At 43.3% G+C, this 24,264-nt stretch overlaps 1 protein-coding gene across 2 annotated transcripts in view; it reads right to left on the bottom strand.

Moving 5' to 3' along the window:
* Nucleotides 1-3,728: 3,728 nt before the first annotated feature.
* The window catches only part of ARHGAP40 (Rho GTPase activating protein 40), a 52,365-nt gene continuing 31,829 nt past the window's right edge, over nt 3,729-24,264 (bottom strand). The window contains exons 3-15 of one of the 2 annotated variants that reach the window (XM_056844273.1): nt 22,644-22,864; nt 19,103-19,178; nt 17,116-17,273; nt 16,799-16,964; nt 15,717-15,808; nt 15,517-15,594; nt 14,845-15,004; nt 13,161-13,243; nt 11,424-11,630; nt 9,958-10,098; nt 7,626-7,786; nt 5,747-5,802; nt 3,729-3,852 (exon numbers count right to left, since the gene is read on the bottom strand). In XM_056844273.1, the coding sequence (XP_056700251.1) occupies nt 3,746-3,852; nt 5,747-5,802; nt 7,626-7,786; nt 9,958-10,098; nt 11,424-11,630; nt 13,161-13,243; nt 14,845-15,004; nt 15,517-15,594; nt 15,717-15,808; nt 16,799-16,964; nt 17,116-17,273; nt 19,103-19,178; nt 22,644-22,864 (1,706 nt within the window). In that variant the 3' untranslated portion in view covers nt 3,729-3,745. Of the gene's footprint in view, nt 3,853-5,746; nt 5,803-7,625; nt 7,787-9,957; nt 10,099-11,423; nt 11,631-13,160; nt 13,244-14,844; nt 15,005-15,516; nt 15,595-15,716; nt 15,809-16,798; nt 16,965-17,115; nt 17,277-19,102; nt 19,179-22,643; nt 22,865-24,264 lie in introns of both variants that reach the window. The other variant, XM_056844272.1, reaches the window with a different exon arrangement.

The raw sequence follows: 24,264 nt of genomic DNA on the forward strand, positions 1-24,264 counted from the left end.
CTCTCCCCACAACAGACACCTTGCGAGGTAGGTGAGGCTGAGAGAGTTCAGAGAAACCCGTGACTAGCCCAAGGTTGCCCAGCAAGCTTCACGTGGCAGAGTGGGGAAACCAACCCTTTTCGCCAGATTAGAGTCTACCGCTCTTAACCACTACACAACGCTGTGTCTCCCCTTCTCTCCATTCAAGAAGTGCCTTTGGCTCACGTAACTTTTGAATCTAACCCTATCTCAGTTCAGGATTGTTTGTGCAAAGCGTTTGTGGTTTTCATTTTCTTTTCCCATGCTGCACAATTGCATGCCACATAACGTATAACTCAATCATTCAGTATTCAAAAGAAAATGCTCACCCGGCAGGAAGCACCAGTACTTAACATCAGTTTTACCCTACCAAAAAGCAGTGTTTTGTCATTGGCTTCAAATGAGAATTACAGCAAGAAAATGAGAGTGAAAACAAAGAACTCATGTAAAAGCAGACTAAGAGACAAATGGGCATTTAAATCAGCTTCTCATATTCAAAATTCATGTATTCGAAAAGTTTTTGAAGTGAATGCATCACTGGTGCAAGCAGCTCACCAATTCCAAGAACTCCTCACTCTTTCTTCAGACACCACCTTCAGCCACTCTTTATGTATTAGATCAAGAAGCTGACTCACCTCAGACTCCAGGAGCACCTGTGACCTTTGGTCAACCTCTCAAGCGACTGCTTAAGGCCTTATGCGTTTGCTGACCTCCTTGCTGATTCAACCAGTCTAGGGGGGTTACCGAACTTGTATTCCCAGTGATGCATTAAGAGTTTGAAAATGTTATAAAAAATACTGTTCACACTTTGTTTGGCCCCTTTAGCTGTGAAGACGTCTTCCAACCATTTATAAGCTGTGGTATCCAAAAAACCCTTTAAAGCAATGTTTTTTTATAACATTTTCAAACTCTTAATACGTCACTGGGAATACAAAGTGTGATAACCCCCTAGGATTGCTCTTTGGGCCAAGTTCAAAACCAGTTCTTTTTCTTCTGGTTTAACACAATGGAAACTTTCATTGCCAAAGAAATCCAGCCACTGACAACGAACAGTGATACATGACAGGAAGGAAGACATTTTGGAAATATATCTATTTCTTTATTGATATGCTGTTTTAAATACCACATTAAAACGTTAATATAAACTGTTTATTTAAAAAAAGCATATGCGAGCTAGCTTTACATTTTGTGCCTCCCTGCTTTAACTTCTCGACAAAATTTCTCTTATGTAGAGAAACACATTCAAAGAACATCAATATTATGGACAGGAGTGGGGTTGCACAGTCCTTTATGTCAAGTGCTATAGCTCTAGTCCCTTTATTGATCCCCTTGTATCAATTGTCACAATGCTCACTCGCTGTTGTTTTGTTAGCATCCATGGAGTTTACTGAAGTCGTCTTTGTTCGTTCCCATTGCTTTATTCAGGCTGAACATGATCACAGACCTTTAAAAAAGAACGCTGACAGTACAAGGTGGTCCTCCTACTTCAGAAAGCAATGATCTGACCCATGACTTTGCTCTTGCTCTAATTATGAGCACTAACATATTAGATTTTATTCCTCACTGCCTGGTCAGGGCACGTTGCACACTCTTTCATACTGGGCAAAAATATGTCCTCTGCTATGCTGATCTTCACGCACCACACAAAGTCACAACTTTAGTGCAGATTACTTCGTACTGAATGCATTGGCTTAGATTACTTTTGTTTGGTATACCTAGAGTGAGCTGTATCTACATCATGTTGACAGGATTTCATGGGCAACTCAATTGACAGTTAAGATTTGACATACAGGTGCATACATTAGAAATCACACCTTAGAACAGATGGATACAAGAATCCTGCAGATTATTAGTCTATGTCAACCAGCCTACACACTATCTCTGCTGTGTTCTAATTGGCTACAGGATCCCTGTACCAATCCATTCCATGGTATAACAGGGAAGAAGGGAGGCAGAAAAATGGTTTACTTCCTCCCCATACCTTTACCTGTCTACCGTTTTCCTGCTCCAAACCTATCTGTAGTCAATTCCTCCCTGCCCCCCAGTGGAATTTTAAATCATGTTGTGCTTCTCAGCTTTCCGTCACACATTCTCAAAGCTCCTTTTTAAGGGAAAAAGGGACACTTGGACTTCTAAAACATGCCCCTAGTTTTCCATTAGGATAGTGAGAAAGAACATTAACCCCAAACAACAATCCCTTTTCCTTGAATAGTCTTGTCTTCAATTTCCCTACATTGTAGATGGCTGTATCTTAAGAGTGTTTAACTGTTCTGTTAAAAATTAAGTGGAAGAAGATGCAAAAAGTCTTTCTCACAACCTAAAGAAAGGATCTGAATATGTGCGTTAATGCTTAGTTGCCCTAGCCCCAAGCCTGGAAACCTTTGTTAATTGGGCTCTGCAAAATCCGACGCCACGCAAAAGAACATGCTTCCAGCAGTGGCACACTCTGATTTTGTCCTTCTGACAACATCAGCAGCAATCCACAGCTGATACTCTATTTTGAAGAGGGGTGGAGTTTTTGTAAGCACATCAGTCAGTAAGTAGTTGACATAACAGAAGACATAAGAAGGTGTCACATACTGACCTTTCAAAAGCAAAATAGACTCACTTAAGATTTCAGATGCTGAGCACCTAGAACTGTAACTTTTTGACAAACAATCTACACATTTAAATGTTTATTTTGACTATTTTTTAAAAAAAGACATAAAAGGTAAGGAAATGGGAGAAAGGATATTAAACTCCAAATAAAGCAACATTCACAACATATTTTCTGGAACCACCTATGCAAACGGGTTTTTGATAAATATACTGTCAAAAACAGCATTTTAAAAAATTCAATATCAAAGTAATATGAAAGATATGAAAAAATAAGATGAACATATGGCTCAGGTGTTTACAAATTATCTTTTATGCACTGAAAACTTAAGGGTATGACGAAAGGGGAAAAAGCCTCTACTTGGAATTTTGTTAGAAAAAATTTATTACAAGTAGTAACTAAATAAAGGTTAAATATTCACCTAGGAAGCCAGACGGGATGTAAAATCCAGTTTGAAACTAGAGATGTTTAAAGAGTAATAATACTGAGGTGGTTTAGTGTGGCCAAGTAGAAAAGTAATATTAGAATCTATCATAGAAGATGACGTTCCACATCTATTGTTGTGTTTAATACTTCAACACCACTAACCTGGACAGCGGCATTCTGAAGGCAAATTTCCCAGAACTATTTCCCTGCTCTGGGCAGCATGATTGTCATCTAAGACCCCACCCCCCACCCCGTAACAAAGCAAAATGGAAAATTGCAGACATCCTACAGGTCCTATTCCTTCAGGAAGCAGGCAACTTCATAAAAAAATACCACCAGCTGTTAACTATGAGCGCAATATCTTCTTCAACCAATATGAAGTCTCTCCAGTGGATTAATCAAATCTCAAAAGTTAGATGATTCCTGTCAGTTTCTTCAAGGATGTGCCTCTCTTTATCCCCCCCTCTACTGCTTCTTCTTGGAAATCAATTTTTACAAGTTATAAATGCCACATATATCCTGTTAACCAAAAGTTCTCTGGGACTGCCTACAAGCTGATATGGAAGTTTGAACAAACTGCTACTTTCCCCACACAGTCAACTAGCCCATTTAAAAGATCTCAAGCATATGCTATGCCTGATATTTTCCTTGGGCACTGGGTTCAATAGGACAGTGTCTCTCGATTCCTTTCTCCAGACGTGTTCCCTAGAGTGTTCGTGGAAAGGACGGGTTTTGCCTTATAATCCATTCTGCGTGGGGATTCACATGGTACAGGTCTAAGAGGTACGTGTCTGGGTCCAGGCAATGCTCACCTGATGAAGAAAAACACATTTTGAAGAATTATTCCCCAAGCTGGAAGCTGAGCAAGCCATCTTGTACCTAAAAATGCTTTAATTGCTTTCAAATTTTTCCACCTTTCAAGAGTGTACAGGTGAAGCAAAATGTTACTGTGGTATGTAGGTGAAGAAGGAAAAAAGAGAATCAATGTGAACAATTTTAGTCAAAGTCCTCCAAACTCCTCACACCTTGTCTCGTATCAGTCTGGGCAGCTGTTGGAAGACAGTAAGGCATGGACTCCTGGTGGAGCCACATCAGGTTCTGGAAGGATTTGTGAACAGCTAGGAATGGGTGTGAGGAATACATCCTAAGCATCTCTTCTCAGGGACAAAAACAGATGAAATGAAGCTCACAGATCTCTGTTAGTCTGTAAAAAGTAAATTGCAAATGCAACCACAATTCAAAATCAGGACCATGCAGGAAGGGAAGGAGACATCTGAACCCACAATCACATAAAAGCGCTGGTCTATCGAGGTCCGCACTGTCTGTTCTCATTGGCAGTGGCTCTCCAGGGTCCCAAGCAGAAGTCTTTTGTACCACCTATGACCTGATCTTTTTGAACTAGAGATTGAACCTTCTGCAAATGCCCTACCACTCAGTGAATGCCCCTAATTACTTTTAACCCTTCAAGCCAGATTCGTTTTGCTAACTGAAACCAGACTTCATTCATGGTTAGCAGTAGGAGTATTTTTCCTTTGATATGCAAACAGTGTAGGAAAGCTGGTTTCAATTAACAAAACCAGGTAAGGGTTGAAGGGATAAACTCCCTCCTTCCTTCCCACATGGCCCCGATCTGAGCCATGCATGCACAGCTTACATTTTGCTCTGTGGTTGAGATCTATGATGTTAGCCATGTTTGTTTCAACCATCAGGAATGCCATATATTGGATACTTTTGTGGGGGGAAATAGAGAGCCCTAGAAACACAATCATACTGAGAATCAATCAGATTGTTAAAACTGAGGCTCCTGATAACAAATTTGTCTGGTTGATGAGCAGCAGAATACCCACCCAGCCACCCTCCATTCCTACACCATTTAAATACATTTCATGGAGTTTAACACATTATTGGGAAGCTCCTGCTGTCCAGGCCAGCTCTAACATGAGGATTAGAATCATAGAGTTGGAAGGGGGCATACAGATCATCTAGTCCAACCCCCTGCTCAATGCAGGATCAGCCCAAAGAATCCCTGACAAGTGTTCATCCAACCGCTGCTTGAAGACTGCCAGTGAAGGGGAGCTCACCACTTCCCTAGGCAGCCGATTCCACCGCTGAACTACTCTTACTGTAAAAAAAATGTTGCTAATATCCAGCCAGTACCTTTCCACCCATAATTTAAACCCATTATTGCAAGTTCTATCTTCTGCTGCCAACAGGAACAGCTCCCTTCCCTCCTCTAAATGACAGCCCTTCAAATACTTAAAGAGAGCAATCATATTTCCCATTAGCCTCCTCTTTTCCAGACTGAACATTCCCAAGCCCCTCAGCCTTTCCTCGTAGGGCTTGGTCTCCAGGTTCATCCAAAGAGATTTTTTTTAAAGTGCTGAACAGAAAAATCTACCCCCCTCCCCACACGCACACATTTCACTCATTCCTCCGCCCTTATGAAATTATTTCCCTCTCCTGTGCTGATGAACACAGATTTCAGGGAGAGAGAAACCACAGCAAGGGGGAAGCCCTCTTTATGTGTGATCACATGGAAATATACACTGCAATCTCCATGGTCCTAAATCCAAGGCTGGACATTCCTGTGCTGCTCATCAGATTCATTCCAACCGGAGCAGCTCTTGCCTTTAACCAGCCAACTGCCCTTTTGACCCACTAGAATAACGCCCCCCACTTAAAATGCCAGCAATCAAAATCACGTACTTATATTGCCACCAACTTCGTACAGGAGCAAATTCATGGACTCTACCGACCCATTGCTGCAAAAAAAGAAGAACACGGTTATAATCAATACCATGGCCCAAATCCTCCAGTATTATAAATATTAACCTGAATTTACAGATGAGCCAGTCTGTTAGAGAGACACATTCATAAATAGGGTACATGTCAGTAGTGTTCTGGTGAGCAACCTTATGGGAGGCTTCAGTATAATCATCATGCACAAGAATGGAGACTAGGCCTATAGTCCTCTCTGCTATACAGATCAGAGACACATCTATGACTACAAACTTATTTTTATTGTATACTAGTTAATGCTCCTGTTATGATGAAACTGGATCAAAAATTTTAACACCTATCTTGGTAAACAAGACTTGATTATCTGGTCCTGTAAAGGTGTCTTTTCCTTTGAGTAATCGCTCTCCCACCACACTTGAGAAAGTGGCCAAATTCTTTCTGAGTGTCATAAAAGCACGGCATGACAAAACTCAGGGATAAATATTGTATACGATTTTAACATTATTTGAGCTACATGTAATATTTTATTGTTTAAGTTTTTTTATACCATCAAAGGTTTTGGTATACTAGTTTAGCCCTGACCTGGATGGCCCAGGCTAGCCTGATCTCGTCAGACCTCAGAAGCTGAGCAGGGTCAGCCCTGGTTAGTATTTGGATGGGAAACCACCAAGGAATACCAGGAGTAAAGAGAACCCAGTTCTCCCTCCCCTTCCCATGTGGGGGTGGCTCTCAGCCACCTCCCTCTTCACCAAACTACAATTCCCAGGATTCCCTGGGGAGAAGGAATGATCATTAACTGTTTAGGCATTTGCTGTAACATATGTCACCATTCTCTCAAGCTCTGGCAAAGGGCTAATTTGTCAAGAGGAAAATAAAAGCACAGCGAAGAATCAATATCCAGCAGCGGCGCAACTCAGCAAGAAGCTAATTCAGGTGATGCTCAACTTGCCAATGAAGACTGCAGGCCTAAGTAGAGGCAGGAGCTGTTAATAGAGTATTAGCACTAATGCTTGCAAATCCACTGCGACATTCCCAATAGTCTCTTCCTTCTAACCTTCTGCTAGGCAGATTTATACCTATTTACTGACGAAAGAAACCACCACCCTTGTGTATAGGTGAACAAAAGGATGTAGAAACAGAATCTCTCTTTCTGAAGCAGTCAGTATTCAGGCCATAATTATGAAGCACGGCTACAACATAATTGCCCTTTATTTACTACACATATTCTGCTCTTTCTCCCAAGAGCTCAGAGATGCTTATATTCAGCTTCCAGGCATGTAATATCCCATTGGCTAAACTGGCTTAGCTGCAGCAGCAGACTCATTAGTCTTGTAGCAATGGCTGTAGCATAGAGGCTATGGTGTCAGACTAGGAGCTGGAAGACCAAGGTTCAAATCCCCAGTCAGCCATGAAGCTCATTGAGAGATCTCATACCAACCATGGTCTTTTGTCCTAACTGACGTCACAGGGCTGTCGTCAGCATAAAAAGGAAGAGGGGGAAATCACGTAACGCTGTCCGGAGCACCTCAGGGGAAAGGCAAGATTATATACGAAAAAGTTGAAAAGGGGATGAGACAAATTTCACAGGAAGATGGGCCTAGCAGCAGCCATAAGCTGTAAAGAAACCTCCATGTCCAGACACAGTGTACCTCTGAGCGGCGACTGCGGGGGGTGAACAACTGAGCGAACATTATCTTGATATTTACAGGACAATGATTAGCACATTACCTTTGATACTTTTTGCAGGACAATGATTCAGCTCAACCCAACCCCTTTCTGACTATATATTACTCTTCCTACACACTTGACACTGAGAGACACTGTCCTTCAGCTTAGTGACTTTTACCATTTGATGAGGTTGACGGCGTTGACAATATTCCAGCCGTTCTGACAGAGGTGCTTCTGGAACTGCCGCAGAACATCGGCCGCTTTAGTGCCACTGTTTAAGTGAACCTCCATAGAGTCCTTCAGGAACAGGGAAGCTTGGACTTTCACTACTTTGGACGGCTGAAAAACGAAGGAGACAGCATGGGGGAGGGGGGAAGAAACACACATTGGTAAGGAAGTTATGAGCAAGTGGAAATATCACATCGTACTGGGAAAACTGACGCTCAACCCTGAGTATCCACTATGTGTATACAGCCTCCTCCAGAGTCGACATGATGGACGCAAAGTAATGATTAATGTCAAATGATTCCTTTCATCGTAAAGCTGGACGCTAGGACTAGAATGGAGAAAGAGAAGCAGGGGTGCCCCCTGGTGTTTACAGATGAGAAAATTCTCCACAAGCAAAACGTGCTTGTTTTAAGGGGACTTGACAGCACTTGACACACACAACATACAGGTGCGTTTCAGGCACTTCAAACAAAAGTGAGAAGGCAGGTAGTTGGTCCAGTTCACCCTGAGCAAAGAACCAGAAGGCTGTGGGGATCTGGGATCCCAAAACGTTCCAGTGAAAGAAACTCAGGAAAGCACTAGATTTGTGAAAATAAAAAATGAAGAAGACGGCCTTACTGCCCCTTCATCTCAATGCCAACATATGCAGGGGATGTCCAGTTCCTTCTATTTCCCTAATTGAGGAAAGTGCAAGGAACAGGTTGGCCATGCCACGCTTGGTCCAATCACGACTCTGTAAAATATGGGGGTAGGAGACCTTAAGGAGGATCTCGCTCATACAGCCAAAAGCCGTAATTGCCTCTGTTACGAAGGCCTTCTTCACGGCCGGATCACCTTAAATGTTATTACAACTGTTCCATTCCAGCTCACTACTAGCTATTGAGAACCTCAATTTGCTTGCTTCTCCTTGGTTTTTCTGTCCCTCTTCCTTTTATATGATACATATATTATATTGCAGGTGTCATTTTAAATCATAAGCCCACCTTGAAGGCAATGGCAGACAGGCAGTACACGAACGGTATCAAACGAATCAAATATTTTGACCTGAATTTGAGCTCTGAGGTCGAACAGGACAGTGCTGTGATGAATCCAAATAGAGGGCTGAACCCACCAGAGTATTTTGCCTGATGGGAAGGTTTCTTTCAGCACAACATCACTTTCTCGCCTCCCACTGCAGCTGCAGACCACTGCCCTCCAGGAGCAGCACTGGGAGGGAGGGAGGGAGGGGTGAAAAAACTGCACTCTGCCGGCAGAAATCCTTCTGTGCTCAGTGGGATCCAAGCCACCACGCAGAGATCAAAGTGATGTGCTCCCATTACAATAGAACTCACAACATTGGTTTCTTCTAGAACATCAAGTAGCCACGCAACACAGATTAATACCGTAAAGGTGCTGTGATCACTTTATGGCTCAGGCAACCATTTAGTTACACTGAAATTTCAGGATCCACCTCTTATGAAAAAGAATATATATATCTGGGACAGTCAAACCGTACTAACAGCTCAAACTGCTTCACCTTATCTCAGAACTCCTTACAACAGTCATCGTAAAGATGGGTGATAGAAACAGATGCCTACAGTCAGACAGAGAATTCCTCACCAAGCAAAGGTTTCCAAAGGGAAAGTCCAGCTTTGAGTCCCTGGAGGTCTGGAGAAGAGAAGGTTAAGGGGTGACATGATAGCCATGTTTAAATATTTGAAGGGATGCCATGTTAATGAGGGAACTAGCTTGTTTTCTGTTGCTTCAGAGATTAGGACACGGAGTAATGGATTTAAACTAAAAGAAAAACGATTCCACCTAAACATTAGGAAGAACTTTCTGACAGTGAGGGCAGTTCGACGGTGGAACGCGCTGCCTCTGGGGTGGGGGTGGAGTCCCCGTCTTTGGAAGTCTTTAAGCAGAGGTTGGAATGCAATCTGTTGGGAGTGCTTTGATTGTGGGATCCTGCATGGCAGGGGATTGGACTGGATGGCCTTTGTGGTCTCTTCCAACCTTGTGTGATTTTGAGGTCATCTCAGATGGTCTGCATCTTAGACATACATCTCTAGAATGGTTACGAAATTTGCTTAACTGACTTGCTTCTAAAATGGCATTAGTGGGCACAGGATGGATCTATGGTCACTGTCACCTGTAGTCTGGCCCTAAATCACAGACATTCGCATGTGAGATCTTGAACATGTGCCGGTTCAGTATGCGGCTACCGTGAACCTCAGTCCCACCCTTTAATAAGGCAGGAATTAAATGGTGGTGGCAGAAAGTAGAAGGCGTAGGCTCTCACTCACTTCCGCATGGTTCTTTTCTGCCTTTTCCTTGTCCGTGTGAATCTTCCTCAGCAGGTTTTTGATCCTCCTGTCATAGAACTGGTACTTTCGGCTGCTACTCTCGTTTAGTTTTCGCACTTGAGTGACCAGGAAAGACGCTATCTAAAACAAATGACAAATTATGAGAGCTGAGATGTGACACGGGTTTACTGATGTTGCAACACCCTCACCACCCTTAAACAGAACAGTTCTGGGAAACTCGTGTGAAAATGTCCAATGAAGATGGGAAGGGAAATAGAAGATATCCACAACAGAGATTAAAAGAATCCACCTGATTCTGAACAGAGGGATAATACCATTAGCAGGCCAGTGATTTCGTTCCTGCTAAGCCTAGATCTCTGTTTCAATCCATCTCTACCCACAGCAACACACTCCTGTGGTATTGCTGCTTTTGTAGTGTTCAGCCTCCTCCATCTTTAATTTTAAGGCTCTCTTCTTGCTTCCAATGCTCCTCTAATTAGGCTTCTGCATATCGGTAAACCCAAGCTGAAAATAAACCCCCAAATCACCGTTTTGGCCAATTTTGGTGTTTAGGTTTACCAGGAAAAAAACCTGCGGGAATTAGCCGAGCCAAATAGGCGACTTTCAAATAAGCCGAATAATTATTTGGCTTTTTGGGTTCGGCTGGGGGAGGCATTTTTGGAGGTAGAGTCCCCAAATTTGCAGCATAGTTTGAAGGGATTCTCCTTGTATGACCCCTGAAGTTTGGTTAGGAATGGGTAAGGGGGTCCAATTTTATGGGGTCCGGGTAGCCCCCCGCCCTCCATAGAGAAACATTGCAAATATTTTCCGGTATGGGTATTCAGCTTATTTCAGGTTTACTGAAAAAATCAGGCCTGATAAACACGAACCTGAATTATTATTATTATTTTTTTGCACAAACCAACCTCTAATACTGAGCTCCTTTTTGCTCTCCTGCTGTGGGATTGCTGCTTTTGTTATACTCAGCCTCCTCAATCTTTAATTTTAAGGCTCTCTCCTTGCTTCAAATGCTCCTCTAATACTGGGCTCCTTTTCGCCCTCCTGCTCCTTTCCCTTCTTCTCTTTCATGCTATTATTCAAAACCCTTGTTCTTTGTGTTCTGGTCTATTAGTTTACTGTCCAAACATTGCTGTCATTGAACAAGGGCCCACTGGCTCCAAGCTTGGACCAGGAATCAAAACTCCTTTAGGGGCTTTGTGCTCTTCTGTTTCCAAACTTCTGTCAGCTACCAAGTTACCCACTGAACACTTGTAATGCACAAGTGACCTCCAGTCTCTGCTTTACAGATTTTCAGATTTATTTTTTTTGTGGATACTGTGAATGGAAAACATTAAAAGTGAAGGGCTGCCAGTTTAAAAATGAAAGTTCCATTTGTGCCAACCGTCTGTTTACAGGTGCAGGTAACTCAAATGCTCTAAATTCAGAGTCATTCGGGCCTAACTTACAGTCCAGAGCAAATCCTGATAGTGGATCATCATCCGCACAATATCTGCCGCCCCTTCTGCCAGCTGTTTTTCCTTTCCCTCTGGGATCTTGTTCCGCAGCCCCTTGTGCATGAAGAGGTTTGGAGCGATGACTGTGGAAACATTCCAGAGAGACATCTTGTTCTTTTTCTCTCTGGAAACCACCAGCCTCAGGAATTCCAACAGGGCCTGAAAATGGGAAAGAGGGACATTCATGGTCAAATTGATAGCAAGCAAAAACTAGCCAGCTTGAGCTTAAAAAAAAAAAAAAGACAACATCTTTTCCACCAGGAATATTTGCATCAGCATGAGATTCATGTGTCCTGTATGGTATTACCATCTCTTTTTAGACTGCAGAACACTTGGCACATTAAGAGTGTCCTAGTGTCAGGGCACTGCAGTTCCTTAATACAGACCCCTAGGCCATGGGGAATTGTCGACCTGATCACCCCCCATCTGCATAGGCAGCTTTTTATTCTACAGCCATAGCAGTGGTACAAGGGATGACCAACGACCATTTTAATCTAACTAAATGTACTGATAATGATTCAAGGTCTCCCAGACTTACACTGATGCTGCAAGTCTGATCATAGTGCTACGAAGAGGCAACATCCATCTGCCCTACTGAATTATAAACCTACCTGCTAGGTAGCCTGTGTTTTTATTTAGCATGCTTACTCCAAGCCTACTTCCTTGTCTTCATACACTACGGATCACTTACCTGGTTCATTTAGCAGCTTGCCTCTCAGATCCTATCTGTATTCTTTCCCTTGGCTACAGCTGCTCAAAACTGACATTTCCCACCTGTGTACTGGCACCTCCCGTTTGGTCTGCAGATTCCAGCCCAGTGGTCTTCAAGTCATGGGCTGTGATCCTCGGATCACAGATATACACTTGCCGGGTTGTAAGCTGCTATAAGAACTGCCTGTTATTTCTGCAGGGTTTTTTAGACAGACCTGTTGCACATGGCAACAGCGCCGTGCCTCTCTTTGCACACAGCTGAGAGGAGCAGCAGGATGGGGGCATCAGGTCACTTGGTAGTAAAGAAGATGCTTTTTAGCACAGGAACCTTCAAAGACCACCCCTCCTCTTTGCCCAGGGAACACTCTCCCTTGATCACCTCTCTTCTCAATGTCTAGCTCACCAATTCAGCCTGTAATCTGGGCAAAGGGGGAGTATCCTGGTTCTTGGGACTTAAGAGGTTTTAACCATGTTTTAATGTGTTGTTTTCACATTGCCCTTGGGATCTGGGATGCCTGAGAGAAAGGAGGGCATATAAATATTTTCAATAAATAACATAAATAATGCTCTGCATGTGTGTGGAAGCTATCCTTTGCCTTCATTTTCTGCCCCTCAACCAGTCCTAACCCAGCCATGCTCAGCCCACACCAGCTGGTTCATATCTGCTCCATGAGCATTTGAGGTGCCGAGCTTCTCTCACTCCGCCAATGAGGTCACAACTCTGGCTCCTCCTTTCCCGTATGCTTTCCTGTCACTTGCTTGCAATCAGAAAGTCCCATTCTGTCACTTGAGGATTAAGGGTGGTTTCCCAGGTCTGGAAAGGTTGAAGAGCTTTCTGCATGCATGCATGCATGCACTCTACCACTGAGTTTTGGCCGCCTTCCTAATTTGGAGACACAGAAACTGACTGAGCCACAGCTATACAAATAGTTGCAGATAATGTTTCCAAGAAAATGGATTCTGTAGGCTGCTTATTACCTTCAGGGTGTTTCGGTTTGGCTCTGGTAAAATCAGAATAAGCAGATTTAGAGCTTGCAACCTCTGTTTCAAGTCTGGGATATCTGTGGTGAAGAGAAGAATCCAAATTATAAATCAACATGATTTTTGCTCCTACAGATAGCTAAACATTCCAGACTTACAACAAAGAACTACAAGGAAAATATAGGAAATACAATAAGATTTAATTTTAGATTACTGAATTTTCTGGGCAACACAAAAGAGATGAAGTTGTGCTAGCCAAGCTATTTCTGATGGTACTGTGCATGTCCAAATTCATCTCCACGGATGTAAAGATCTGCCAGTTTTAAAGCAATTATCCCAGCAACCATGTTAATTCCAGGATCTGGCGTTGTGGTGGTGGAAAGTGCCATCAAGTCACAGCTGACTTATGTGAACCTCGTAGAGTTTTCAAGACAAGAGACATTCAGAGGCGGTTTGCCATTGCCTGCCTCCACATGGGCTGAGAGAGTTCTGAGAGAACTGTGACTGGCCCAAGGTTACCCAGCAGGCTTCATGTGGAGGACTGGGGAATCAAACCAGGTGCTCTAGATTAGAGTCTGCCGCTCTTAAACACTACACCACGCTGGCTCCATTTGGGGAGTTACAACACCCCACATTTTGGCACCCTTAGCCTGGACGAGGCAGGACATGCTAACTGAGAATTCTCACATGCTGCCTGCAATCTTCCTGGAGTGCTCTATGCAAAGGGAAACGGCTCTCTTTGGAGCCTTTCATAGCCAATAACAACTAAAGACAGCACCATGTAAGCAAGAAAGTTGGTGCACCTCACATTCATTTCCTGTAAGAGTAATCTTGTATATGCACAGCTGGTCTGGTTCATGCAACGTTCATTTGTCACATGATACATGAAGCTGCCTTATACTGAATGAGACCATTGGTCCATCAAGGTTAGTACTGTCTGCTCAGTATATCAACCACTCTACAGGGCCTCAGCTAGAAGTCTTTCACACAACCGACTGCCTGGTATTAACTGTAGATGCCAGGGACTGAACCTGGGACCTTCTACGTGCCCAGCAGGTGTTAATACTGTTAGCTACAGTTAATACTGCTAAGCCACAGCCCCTCCCCAATGTTGTTATTGTTGAAAGGAATAAATCCTTGTTGTGCACCAATCTTACAGTGACTAAATTGTAGAAAGCATGAAGGGTCTATTTAAAATTAACATCGCTTTTGTGTGGCACTCACTACAGTTAGGAATCCACTTTTGACAAAGCTGGAGCTTCGTGGGGGAAAGTGCAATGTGGAGATTCCAGCAAAAAACTCAGAGGGTGCAGATTCAGGAAAGAGCCCCCTATAAGTAACGGGCAGCATATTTTGCCTAGGTAATATAGGATGCAAACTCCTGACACCGTATGAACAGTTGTGAATATTCCAGCAGTGAAATATGCATGGACAGCGCCATGCACAAAAGTCTACTTCAATGGGAGCATCAACCACATCTCTCTTACTTTTTTCCCCTATAGAGCTGATGGTGGAGTATGCAGATTTAGGCTTAGAAATATTTACTTCTCCTTCACGGTCAGGCAAGGACTTTACCCTTTCCAGCCACCACACCACAATGACCCTCAAACAAATCAGAAAAGTAAAACAAGGCACTCATGGTCAAGATAACAGAGGCCAGTCTCTGTGGCCAAGAGCTCACTCTGCACAGCTGCAAAGGCAGGCAAGTATTCCGCTGTCAGCAGGGGAGTTGGAAGTTCCCGAATAAACCTCTTCAGCAAGCCGGACACGTCATTCTGATGGACCTCATCCCATTGGAAAAAACCAGAATAGAAGCTGCTTTCTAGCTTTTGTTCCAGACTCTAAAGAGGAAAAAATAAAGGGGAAAGATAAAGAGACCTCCGGGTGGTGAGGAGATGGCAGAGTTGGTGTGAAAATTTAAAAAATAATACAGCTCTGGCAAGGCAAAACAAAAGACAGTTTCCGTAGAATATACTTTTGCGTTCCCACCTCAACCTACCAATGGGCCAGGACTGGTGAAGTAGCAGTGAGAAAATGCTGTAGTTTAAGAACTGGGAAAGATGAGATCTCCAGCACAAGAAAGGCTACCTTGAGGAAAGCCTTCTGAAGTCCCACTGGACCAACCCTGCATTCATTGTATTGTGGGAGTGAGGAACACTTTGGAAATGTCCTTAATACTTCCCGTGCTAAAGCAACTTCTGCCCTTTGAGTCAGACACACAAACAAAAAAGTGCTTCAAGCCACTCCACTACAGTTTAGCTAGGGTCAATGCGCTTTTTTAAAGCGACTTTTCCTAAGCAGTTGAAGTTATATGAAACCTGCACTTTTCTTTATGGAGAAAATAAAACTGTACCTTAATGCGAGTCTGTGATCCTGAGACTCTCAGGATTCCTTCTGTGTCCAGCCCCCTCTTTTCCAAACACGACAGCAACTGGGAAGCAAAATACCAGAAGGTCATTGCATCCCCTCTCAAAAGAAAGGCTTTGCAATGAAGTCCAAAATAAAGAAGCATTCTGACAGCACCAACAATACGAGGTATAGGAATTAACTTACTGCCTGCAGAATCAATGGAACTTTGGTATTTGGGAGGAGTTTCTGATCATTTTCTAGCAGAGTGCCAAGTGAAACCCCAAAGAGCTTGTTCTCTGCAAAAGAGAATATGGTGTTACGTCAGTCAAGCAAACTCAATCTCAAATAAGTGATCTGCAGTATGACAGAACAGTGCAGCACCAAAGTGATCATTAGGGTGAATTGGCACGGTCATTATATTGCGAAGAAAGAAAAAAAATCTATGGGTGGTGGTTCCCAAATTGTGCTCACTTGGCATTCTTAACCGCACACCTTACAGTCGACCAGTCTACCAGCACTTCCAAAAAGTAGTTTCTCAAAAAACTACTGATGTGAAAGACCCTGAAACCTGGAGATCCGCCACCAGTCAGATTAGTCCAAACTGCCCTTGATAGGTGGTCTGACTCACCAGAAGGCAGCTTTGTGGGTTTGTGTGTTGGCAATGAATACAAGGCCTCATTGGCCTCTAAGTCCTGCTTTGTTAGCCACCCTCAGCAGGGCTTCCAAGGGGCAGCCTATAAAATCTTTTAAATGATTTAATGGTGACAAGCAGGAAAACCACTGCAGATTCAATTAATTGTACATGTGTGGTATATTGCCAACAGATATGCTGGAATGGGCCCACCTGCACTTTAAAGAAGACTACAGCCTAAAGAAGAGCCCCATGACACAGAGTGATAAGGTGCAGTACTGCAGTCAAAAACTCTGCTCATGACCTGAGTTCGATCCTGACGGAAGTCGGTTTCAGGTAGCCGGCTCAAGGTTGACTCAGCCTTCCATCCTTCCAAGGTTGGTCAAATGAATACCCAGCTTGTTGGGGGTTAAGTGTAGATGACTAGGGAAGGCAATGGCAAACCACCCCGTAAACAAAGTCTGCCTAGTAAACATCAGGATGTGACGTCACCCCATGGGTCAGAATGACCCAGTGCTTGCACAGGGGACCTTCCTTTACCCTTTTACAGCTTTTACTTTCAAACCTGATGGTCTACCAAATTTCCTTCTTGCTAGTTCAATCCATGATGAGATGCCAAGAATCCAACTAAAAGGAATAGGGAAAATGGAGGTACCTGTTGCCTTCCATTTTGCTGCCTTGTTCCTCTTCAGCTCTAAGCCTAGGACATCACAAAGCGCAGTTAGCTCGATGAGTGCTAACGTGGGGATCTTCTTCATATCCTGTGGTGATAAATCTCCTATCCTGGTCACTCCCAGCCTGCCCTTGGGGATCTTAAACTTCTAACCCAAAAGAAAGAAAGAAGAGCTCAGCACGACACTTTAAAGTTAGCATTGGTAACACTCTCATTTCTGAAGCTGCCAGGCAGTTATCCAAAATGCGTGAACATCCAGATAGTCACACATTTCAAGGAGGTGTAAGAAGAAGTCTTACAGTTAAAGAACTCTCGTCCTTGATCCGTCTGGATTCCCTTGGGAATGAGCCTTTCAGCAGGATAGCTGCTTGCTCCGAATAAGCAATTTCGGTGCTGAATATCTCTTCTTTTCCAGAGCCCCTCAAAGGAGAAGGGAAATCTGGGACTCCTGTTGCATCTGCTAACACAGTAGTTTAGAAAAGGAAGAAAAACACAAATCACGTGAGATAAACTCATATATACACAACAACACAACACCAATCTGCATATAGTATCAACAGCTGAAATACATCGCCACCCTCGTTCTCAGCTTATACCTGTCAGCCAAGGGATCACAGCCCAGATCAGTCCATTTCGAGAGCCTGTGCCACTGCAAGCAGCTTACACATTTTATTCATATACACACAGACTATCATAGAATCATAGAGCTGAAAGGAGCCATATAGGCCATCTAGTACAACCCCCTACTCAATGCAGGATCAGCCTAGAGCATCCCTGACAAGGGTTTGTCCAGCCTCTACTTAAAGACTGCCGGTGAGGGGGAGCTCACCACCTTCCTAGGTAGCTGATTCCACTGTCGAACAATTCTTACTGTCAAAAATTTTCCCCCTAATATCCAGACGGCACCTTTCCTCCAGCAATTTAAACCCATTATCGTGAGTCCTATCTCTGCTGACAATGTTTGTGCAGAACACAATTATTGCAATTTCTTTCACATAGCCATAAAGTATTTTGGAAGGAAGAACTACTTTTGCATGGGATCTCAAGCTGCTTTCTAAATAATGCATTTCCTCTCTTTAACCACAGGAAAGCTACTGAAGCGGGTCATGCTGTTCTGATGACTAGTTCTTAGAATGGACCACTTCCTGAGAAGTGATATGTTATCTTATTCAGCCAGTCATCTACTAAGCAGGACTTTACTCACTTAAAAAAGCAAGTCTTTTTATTGATATACTTCCAGTAAATATGTGTAAATGCAAGTTACAAAGTCTTTATGTTCAATAACAATGTATGTAACAATGTATACTGTAAAGCAAGCAAGATCTACATACTAATCAGAGTCATAATCCAACAATTTAAATATAACAGTTAAATAACTCTGATTTAGTTTAAAGTATCTAATTCGCACTCTAGAATAATATATTTGTAAAACCATACATACCAATCAGCCTCTTCTTGAGACCCTCTGAAAGAGGTCTGAAGTACTAGCCTTTCTGTGTCTGTATTTATACTATTTCAGTCACCTTGTGGCTGTTGGGTTATGTCAAGGCATGTGATACCCTTTTTCAAGGTAGGTTTCACTGTCCTTGTATCAAGAAGCTAAAGGCAGGTGAAGGACTGACTATCCCTCAATCAAGTTCCCTTTTCCATAACCTTGTATGGCTTTCTCCTTACTGGAGTCTCTGCTGCTAATTATAAACAACCATAAACAATCAGTTTTAAGCTTTATCCTTATTCAATATATTCAATATTAGTATCATTCTCATCTACAGAAAAAGACCTTTCATTTGATACCATTCATTAAGTTTAAGACCTAGCATTCATATTTACATCATAAAACACAATTATTGTTTACATTTCAACTTTTGTAGCACAGGAGTAGATCTGCAGCTTATCTGCAGTAGCCCTTGAAGCTTTGCCAGTGAAGTCTGTAGCAGTAAAGGACTGTGTAAAGCTTCCCTGTTTTAGAAGTCAGGTAAAGGGCAAAGACAGTATCTCAGTCTAGAGGACACTCCAGATGACATACAGTCTAGAGGGCACTCTCTCTGAGAAGGTCCTTAGCATGGACATGTCATTTGAAAGTTACTGCAGCCTCTGTTAGAGTGTTAGAGACAGAAGCTTTTTGCTTTTAACATTCTTCCCCCTCTGTTTAAGGGAATATAAAGTTCTTCATGTATGCAAAGTGTGTGTAGTTGTGTTATTGTCTGAATGATTCTGCATATGTACAACTTTAATATTATGTTCATGTGCTCTAATATGTCAAAGCCTGTAACACTTCCTCCTTACATTTCTGATTATTGTTGGATGATGTAGATCTGTGTTGCAATCGATCAATTTCTGAGCCCAGCTCTGGTGCAGTCTCCTAGACAGGGGACAGAGAAAAAACACACGTGAAATCATACGCTGAGGAGTCTATATTGTAGGGACTGAGTAACTACATCCTACTAGACGTGGAAACCACAACAATGAAACATCAGGAAGGCCTACCACTTGTAAATAGGGGGGAAAGCCCTGTGGATACACAAATATTTATTATGCATAAATCACTCTGGTGAAACACAGTGCCTATTAACATTACGTTGGATAATAAGGGATCTGTTTGAACACACTTGAAGCTGCCTTATACTGAGACAGATCGTTGGTCTATCACGGTCAGTATTGTCTACTCTGACTAACAGTGACTCTCCAGAGTCTCAGGTGGAGGTCTTTCAAAACACTCGCTACACGATACCTTTAAATAAAATATCTGGGGACTGAACCTGGGACCTTCCACATATAAAACAGACACTCCACCATTGAGCCACAGCCACTTGCCATGATCCTAATTCAGTCAATGATAGGTCATTCACACATGCATGGACATCATCAGACCGCAAAGCTCAAATAATACCACTGATGTATGAACAAATCTTTAAGCTGCAATCCTAAAAATGCTTTCATGGGAGTAAGCCCTACTTTACTTCTGAGCAGACTTGCTCAGGTGGCTAACTCAGGGGAAATAAACTATCATCTGGGAGAATCAAGGTGCATCTGAACTAAGCTTCCTGCCGCTTCACTGTTTTGCTGCTGCTCACGTGAGGCTTTGCATGGGCAAACTCAGCACAACCCATATCTTTGTTTCTATTAAACACCTGCTTTTGGGGAGAGGACAATTCTAACCCCCACTGACAAAACTGCTTCTGGTTGTCAGTTACAATGATTGTCAGGCCAAGGTTAACAATTAAGGTAAACAGCTACACTAGAATTTTATGACACAGCAGCGTCGAGGCACCATTTCCCATTAAAAATGGGGCTAGAATATCCAGCCTTCTTGAAAAAGTCACCAGGAAATCCCTCATTCCTAATTTCAACATAGAGTTGCCCCAAGGCTAATAAAAAACCAGTCTGTACATTCTTGGGTATTCCCACTATTATTATTAGTAGTAGGGGCTTAACCCAAAGAGCCCCGTGACGCAGAGTGGTAAGCTGCAGTACTGCAGTCCAAGCTCTGCTCATGACTTGAGTTTGATCCTGACCGAAGTCGGTTTCAGGTAGCCGGCTCAAGGTTGACTCAGCCTTCCATCCTTCCGAGGTTGGTAAAATGAGCACCCAGCTTGCTGGGGGTAAAGGGAAGATGGCTGGGGAAGGCACTGCCAAACCACCCCGCAAACAAAGTCTGCCTTGGAAACGTCGGGATGTGACGTCACCCCATGGGTCAGGAATGACCCGGTGCTTGCACAGGGGACCTTGACCTTTTAGGAGCTTAACCCAGGAATTCAGAACAAGATTTCTGCTTAAATTCCAGTTCAGATGCAATACTAAGTTGAACTCAGCACAAGAGAGTAGCTATATCTATTTATTCACCATTTGTGTCTCACAACATGAGAAGGGAGGCTCTCCTTTTTACAAAAGTTGCCCGGGTCAGAGGAACCGAATGCTCCCCTGCTTTAGCTCCCTATGCACCATTTTCTTGCCAGTCTGCCTCACTTCTGCTATTAAAGACTAGCCAGGGTATGGGCAGGGTTTGCCCCACCCATACAATTTAGCCCTTTCCATGTAAAAGGTAGATCTCCACCTTCTATGTGAAAGGGACAGACACAGGAACAATGAACACAGCTTCTCCCATTGCATCTAGCTTGGCCGGCACTCTGCTGTGTGGCTGACGTCACCTCCAGAGTGAAAAGCTGATTCAGTAGAAGTGAAGTGGAACTGTGTGATTTAGAGGAACATTCCACTACTTCTTTTCCTTAAACAAGATCTGCAGAAATGCCCCAGCAGCTTAGCAGTCACGGGCTCCTGCAAAACAGTCATGCTGCGCAATGCACAGGCTTTCCGGCAAGCTCTGAGCAATCGGGGTGTGTGCAAGGGTAGGAAAGGCTAAGCTAGACCCATCAGGTTGCTTTGACAGGTAAAAAATAGATTGGGGGAGCGGGAAGGGAACAAAGGAGGGGTGCACAGCTGTGAGGAATAAAGCCAAGCCACAGACCAGGATACTACTGTGATTAACACAGAGCGAACCTTTGAGGTGTTTTGATGGCATGTAGGTTTCAGATCACAGCTGCAGCCAAATGGATCAGAATTCGATTCTGAGAAAACAGCTCACACCACCAGCTCACATCAGCAAAAAATAAACTTAAAGTAGGTGGGGCTGCAGCTATAAGGATACGTGTTTCTTTTCTAAAGATAACTTTGATTCAGGTATATGAGCAAAGGAGCACACAAGGATTCAAGACGAGTTTCCCCTGCAACACTAGAGCGGCAGCTTTTGTTTTAAGGAAGTCGTCTTGTACTTATTTCAGTACCAAGGGTTTGGTACTGTACATATTTCTGTAAACTTAATCACTTAATTGATCCATTCGACAGCAGCTGTTTAATCAGCTAAAAATTCTCGGAATTGGTTCAGTCCTAATTCATATATTTCCATTTCACTCTATCACATCTACACTTTCTTTGACAGCAAAGTCCTCCGGTCCCTTCTCCAAGCGGTATTTCTCAAAAACCCTTTGAGACAGAAAAACTGAATCTCCTTGTATGAACATATGAAGCCACCTTATGCAGAGGCTGACCACCGGCTCACTTTGTACAGTAGTGTCTGCTCTAACAGTGACTCTAAGGTCTCAGACAAAGATCTTTCCCAGCCTTGCTGTCACAGATACCCAACACAGAGTTTGGCCTTGAGCTACTTGAGTCCCCAATCAAGTCTGACAGCCCGGCATCTTGCAGCCATTCGGCTTCTGCTTCCCCCTTTGAAAGGCAAGGTCAGGAAATACCAGTGCCTCAAACAGAAGTCTCGTCAAGCATTACTACTCAAGACCCTAGCAGAGGAAGATGCCAGGGATTAAAACCTGGGATATTTTGCGAAGTACGTGTGCTACTGCTGAGCTATGACCTCTCCCCGGCCTTTTCGTGTTCTATGACTGACAATATTTAAGTATAAAATTATGAACTCCTGAAATTCCCCCTTATATCAGCTAGAATATTAGGCAATTGGTTACAATCGTTAGCTACACCTTCTGGTTTTCCAAGGATAATATACACATCATTTTTTCCTGGTCTGTGCTTCTGCTTTTTTATGTAAAAATCTTAAGCATTCTTATGGAGTTTCAATTAATTGTTAAAACAGTGATGGGGAAAGAGAAGCAAGGGAAGATAGCCTATGCTCACTCCGGTTAACCTATAATATGAACCACCTCTAATTGTGGATATTGGACAAGACAACAGCATTTAATAAGATGCTTTATGAGAGCTTATTTTGTTAATTCAGGATAAAATATCTCCACAGAACAAGGAAGCTGGTGTGTGTGTGTGTGGGGAGCTATTATGGACAGAACTCACAAAAGTAACATACCCCAGAGCCAACCACTCCAAAGATGTCTCGGACATCACGGACAGGCTGCTTGTTCTTCTTTCGCCGAGAGCGGGTGTAAGTATCCAGCCGTCGTTGCACAGCCGCAGCCTGGGTCTTGGTCAAAGTGGAAAGCAGAACGATGTTGCCATTCTCTGTGGCGCAGTCCCCAATCAAGTCTGACAGCCCAGCATCTTGCAGCCATTCGGCTTCTGCTTCCCCCTCTGAAAGGCAAGGTCAGAAAATACCATGAGACACAGAGTGGATCAGAGAGGCAAATTAACGACCCAGGTCTTGAACAAACCACACATGCAGAACCTCTGCTTATTTCCAAGGACTGGAAACTTGGAAGGGCCTAGTGAGCCCAGCCGTCCTGTCCAGCTCCCAGTCCTAAGGCAGAGTTCTGCCTTGACCTTGGGAAGGGTGTCATTTATCTTTTGCTGTCCTGTCTGTTTGGCAGCTACATGTCATACTCAGTTTCCATAGGTGAAACTTTTCCAAGCATAGAGATGAAGCAATGGAAGCATGCTCAAGTTCCATCCATCATGTGGCTGCTAAAAACCAAGGGTGACAAAACATATAAGAAGCATGAAGCTATTCTACTGGGCCAGGAGACAGCACCATCTCCTCCAATCCACAGCTGCTCTCCAAAGTCTCAGCCCTGGTATGCAAAATCATCTGTAACTGGAGATGCAGTGTTTTCGCTCCCCCCCCCACACAACTAGCACCAGTCCCTTGGATAGATGGATGGATGGATGGAAGGAAGGAAGAAGCAGGAAAAGCTCTAATATCCCACAGCCTAGCTAGTACAAGATACCTGGGACAACTTGCAGAACCACCTCCTTGGGAGATGATCAAAGGCAACTGAGCAGTCACTGCGGACAATTCATATGAGGAACAGATACAACATGGGGAGGGCCCCATGGCTCAGTGGTAGAGCATCTGCTTGGAATGCAGAAGGTCCCAAGTTCAATCCCTGGCATCTCCAGTTAAAGGGACTAGGCAAGTAGGCGATGTGAAAGACCTCTGCCTGAGACCCTGGAGAGCCACTCCCAATCTGAGTAGACAATACTGACTTTGATGGACCGAGGGTCTGGTTCAGTATAAGGCAGCTTCATGTGCCCTTGCAAAAATAACACATGCAAAAGATGTCTCAACTGTACAGGCTACCAAATTGTATGTCTCTAGTTGGAAACTTCACCTGGGAAGGAAGCAAACCTTTCCAGGAACAAAACTCTCCAAGGAAAGCCAGTGCTGCAAAAAGGTACTACCTGGGTAGTCAAAGGAGCAGAAAATATCCCATCTTTACTTTAATGATACTGTTCATACGGCCAATTCGGCCCTGAACAATGTCACACGAAGATCGAAAATTAAGGAAAAAGAAAAAGACCTATCTAGATCAGCTTCTTAAACTGTGGGTCGCGACCCATATGGGGTTGCATAACTGAATGTGGGGGTCATGAAAAAATTGGCAACAGTAAATAGGAAATTATATGTATACCAATTAATTGTTTTTAAATAAATTTATTTATGATTTATTATCAGTAAATGTTTGATTTGTATATACCTATTTTATATACCTATATACCCGGGGTCACGTAAAAATTTCTCGGGCGAAAAGGGG

The sequence above is a fragment of the Euleptes europaea genome, chromosome 2, assembly GCF_029931775.1.
Source record: "Euleptes europaea isolate rEulEur1 chromosome 2, rEulEur1.hap1, whole genome shotgun sequence".
NCBI classification, from domain to species: domain Eukaryota; kingdom Metazoa; phylum Chordata; class Lepidosauria; order Squamata; family Sphaerodactylidae; genus Euleptes; species Euleptes europaea.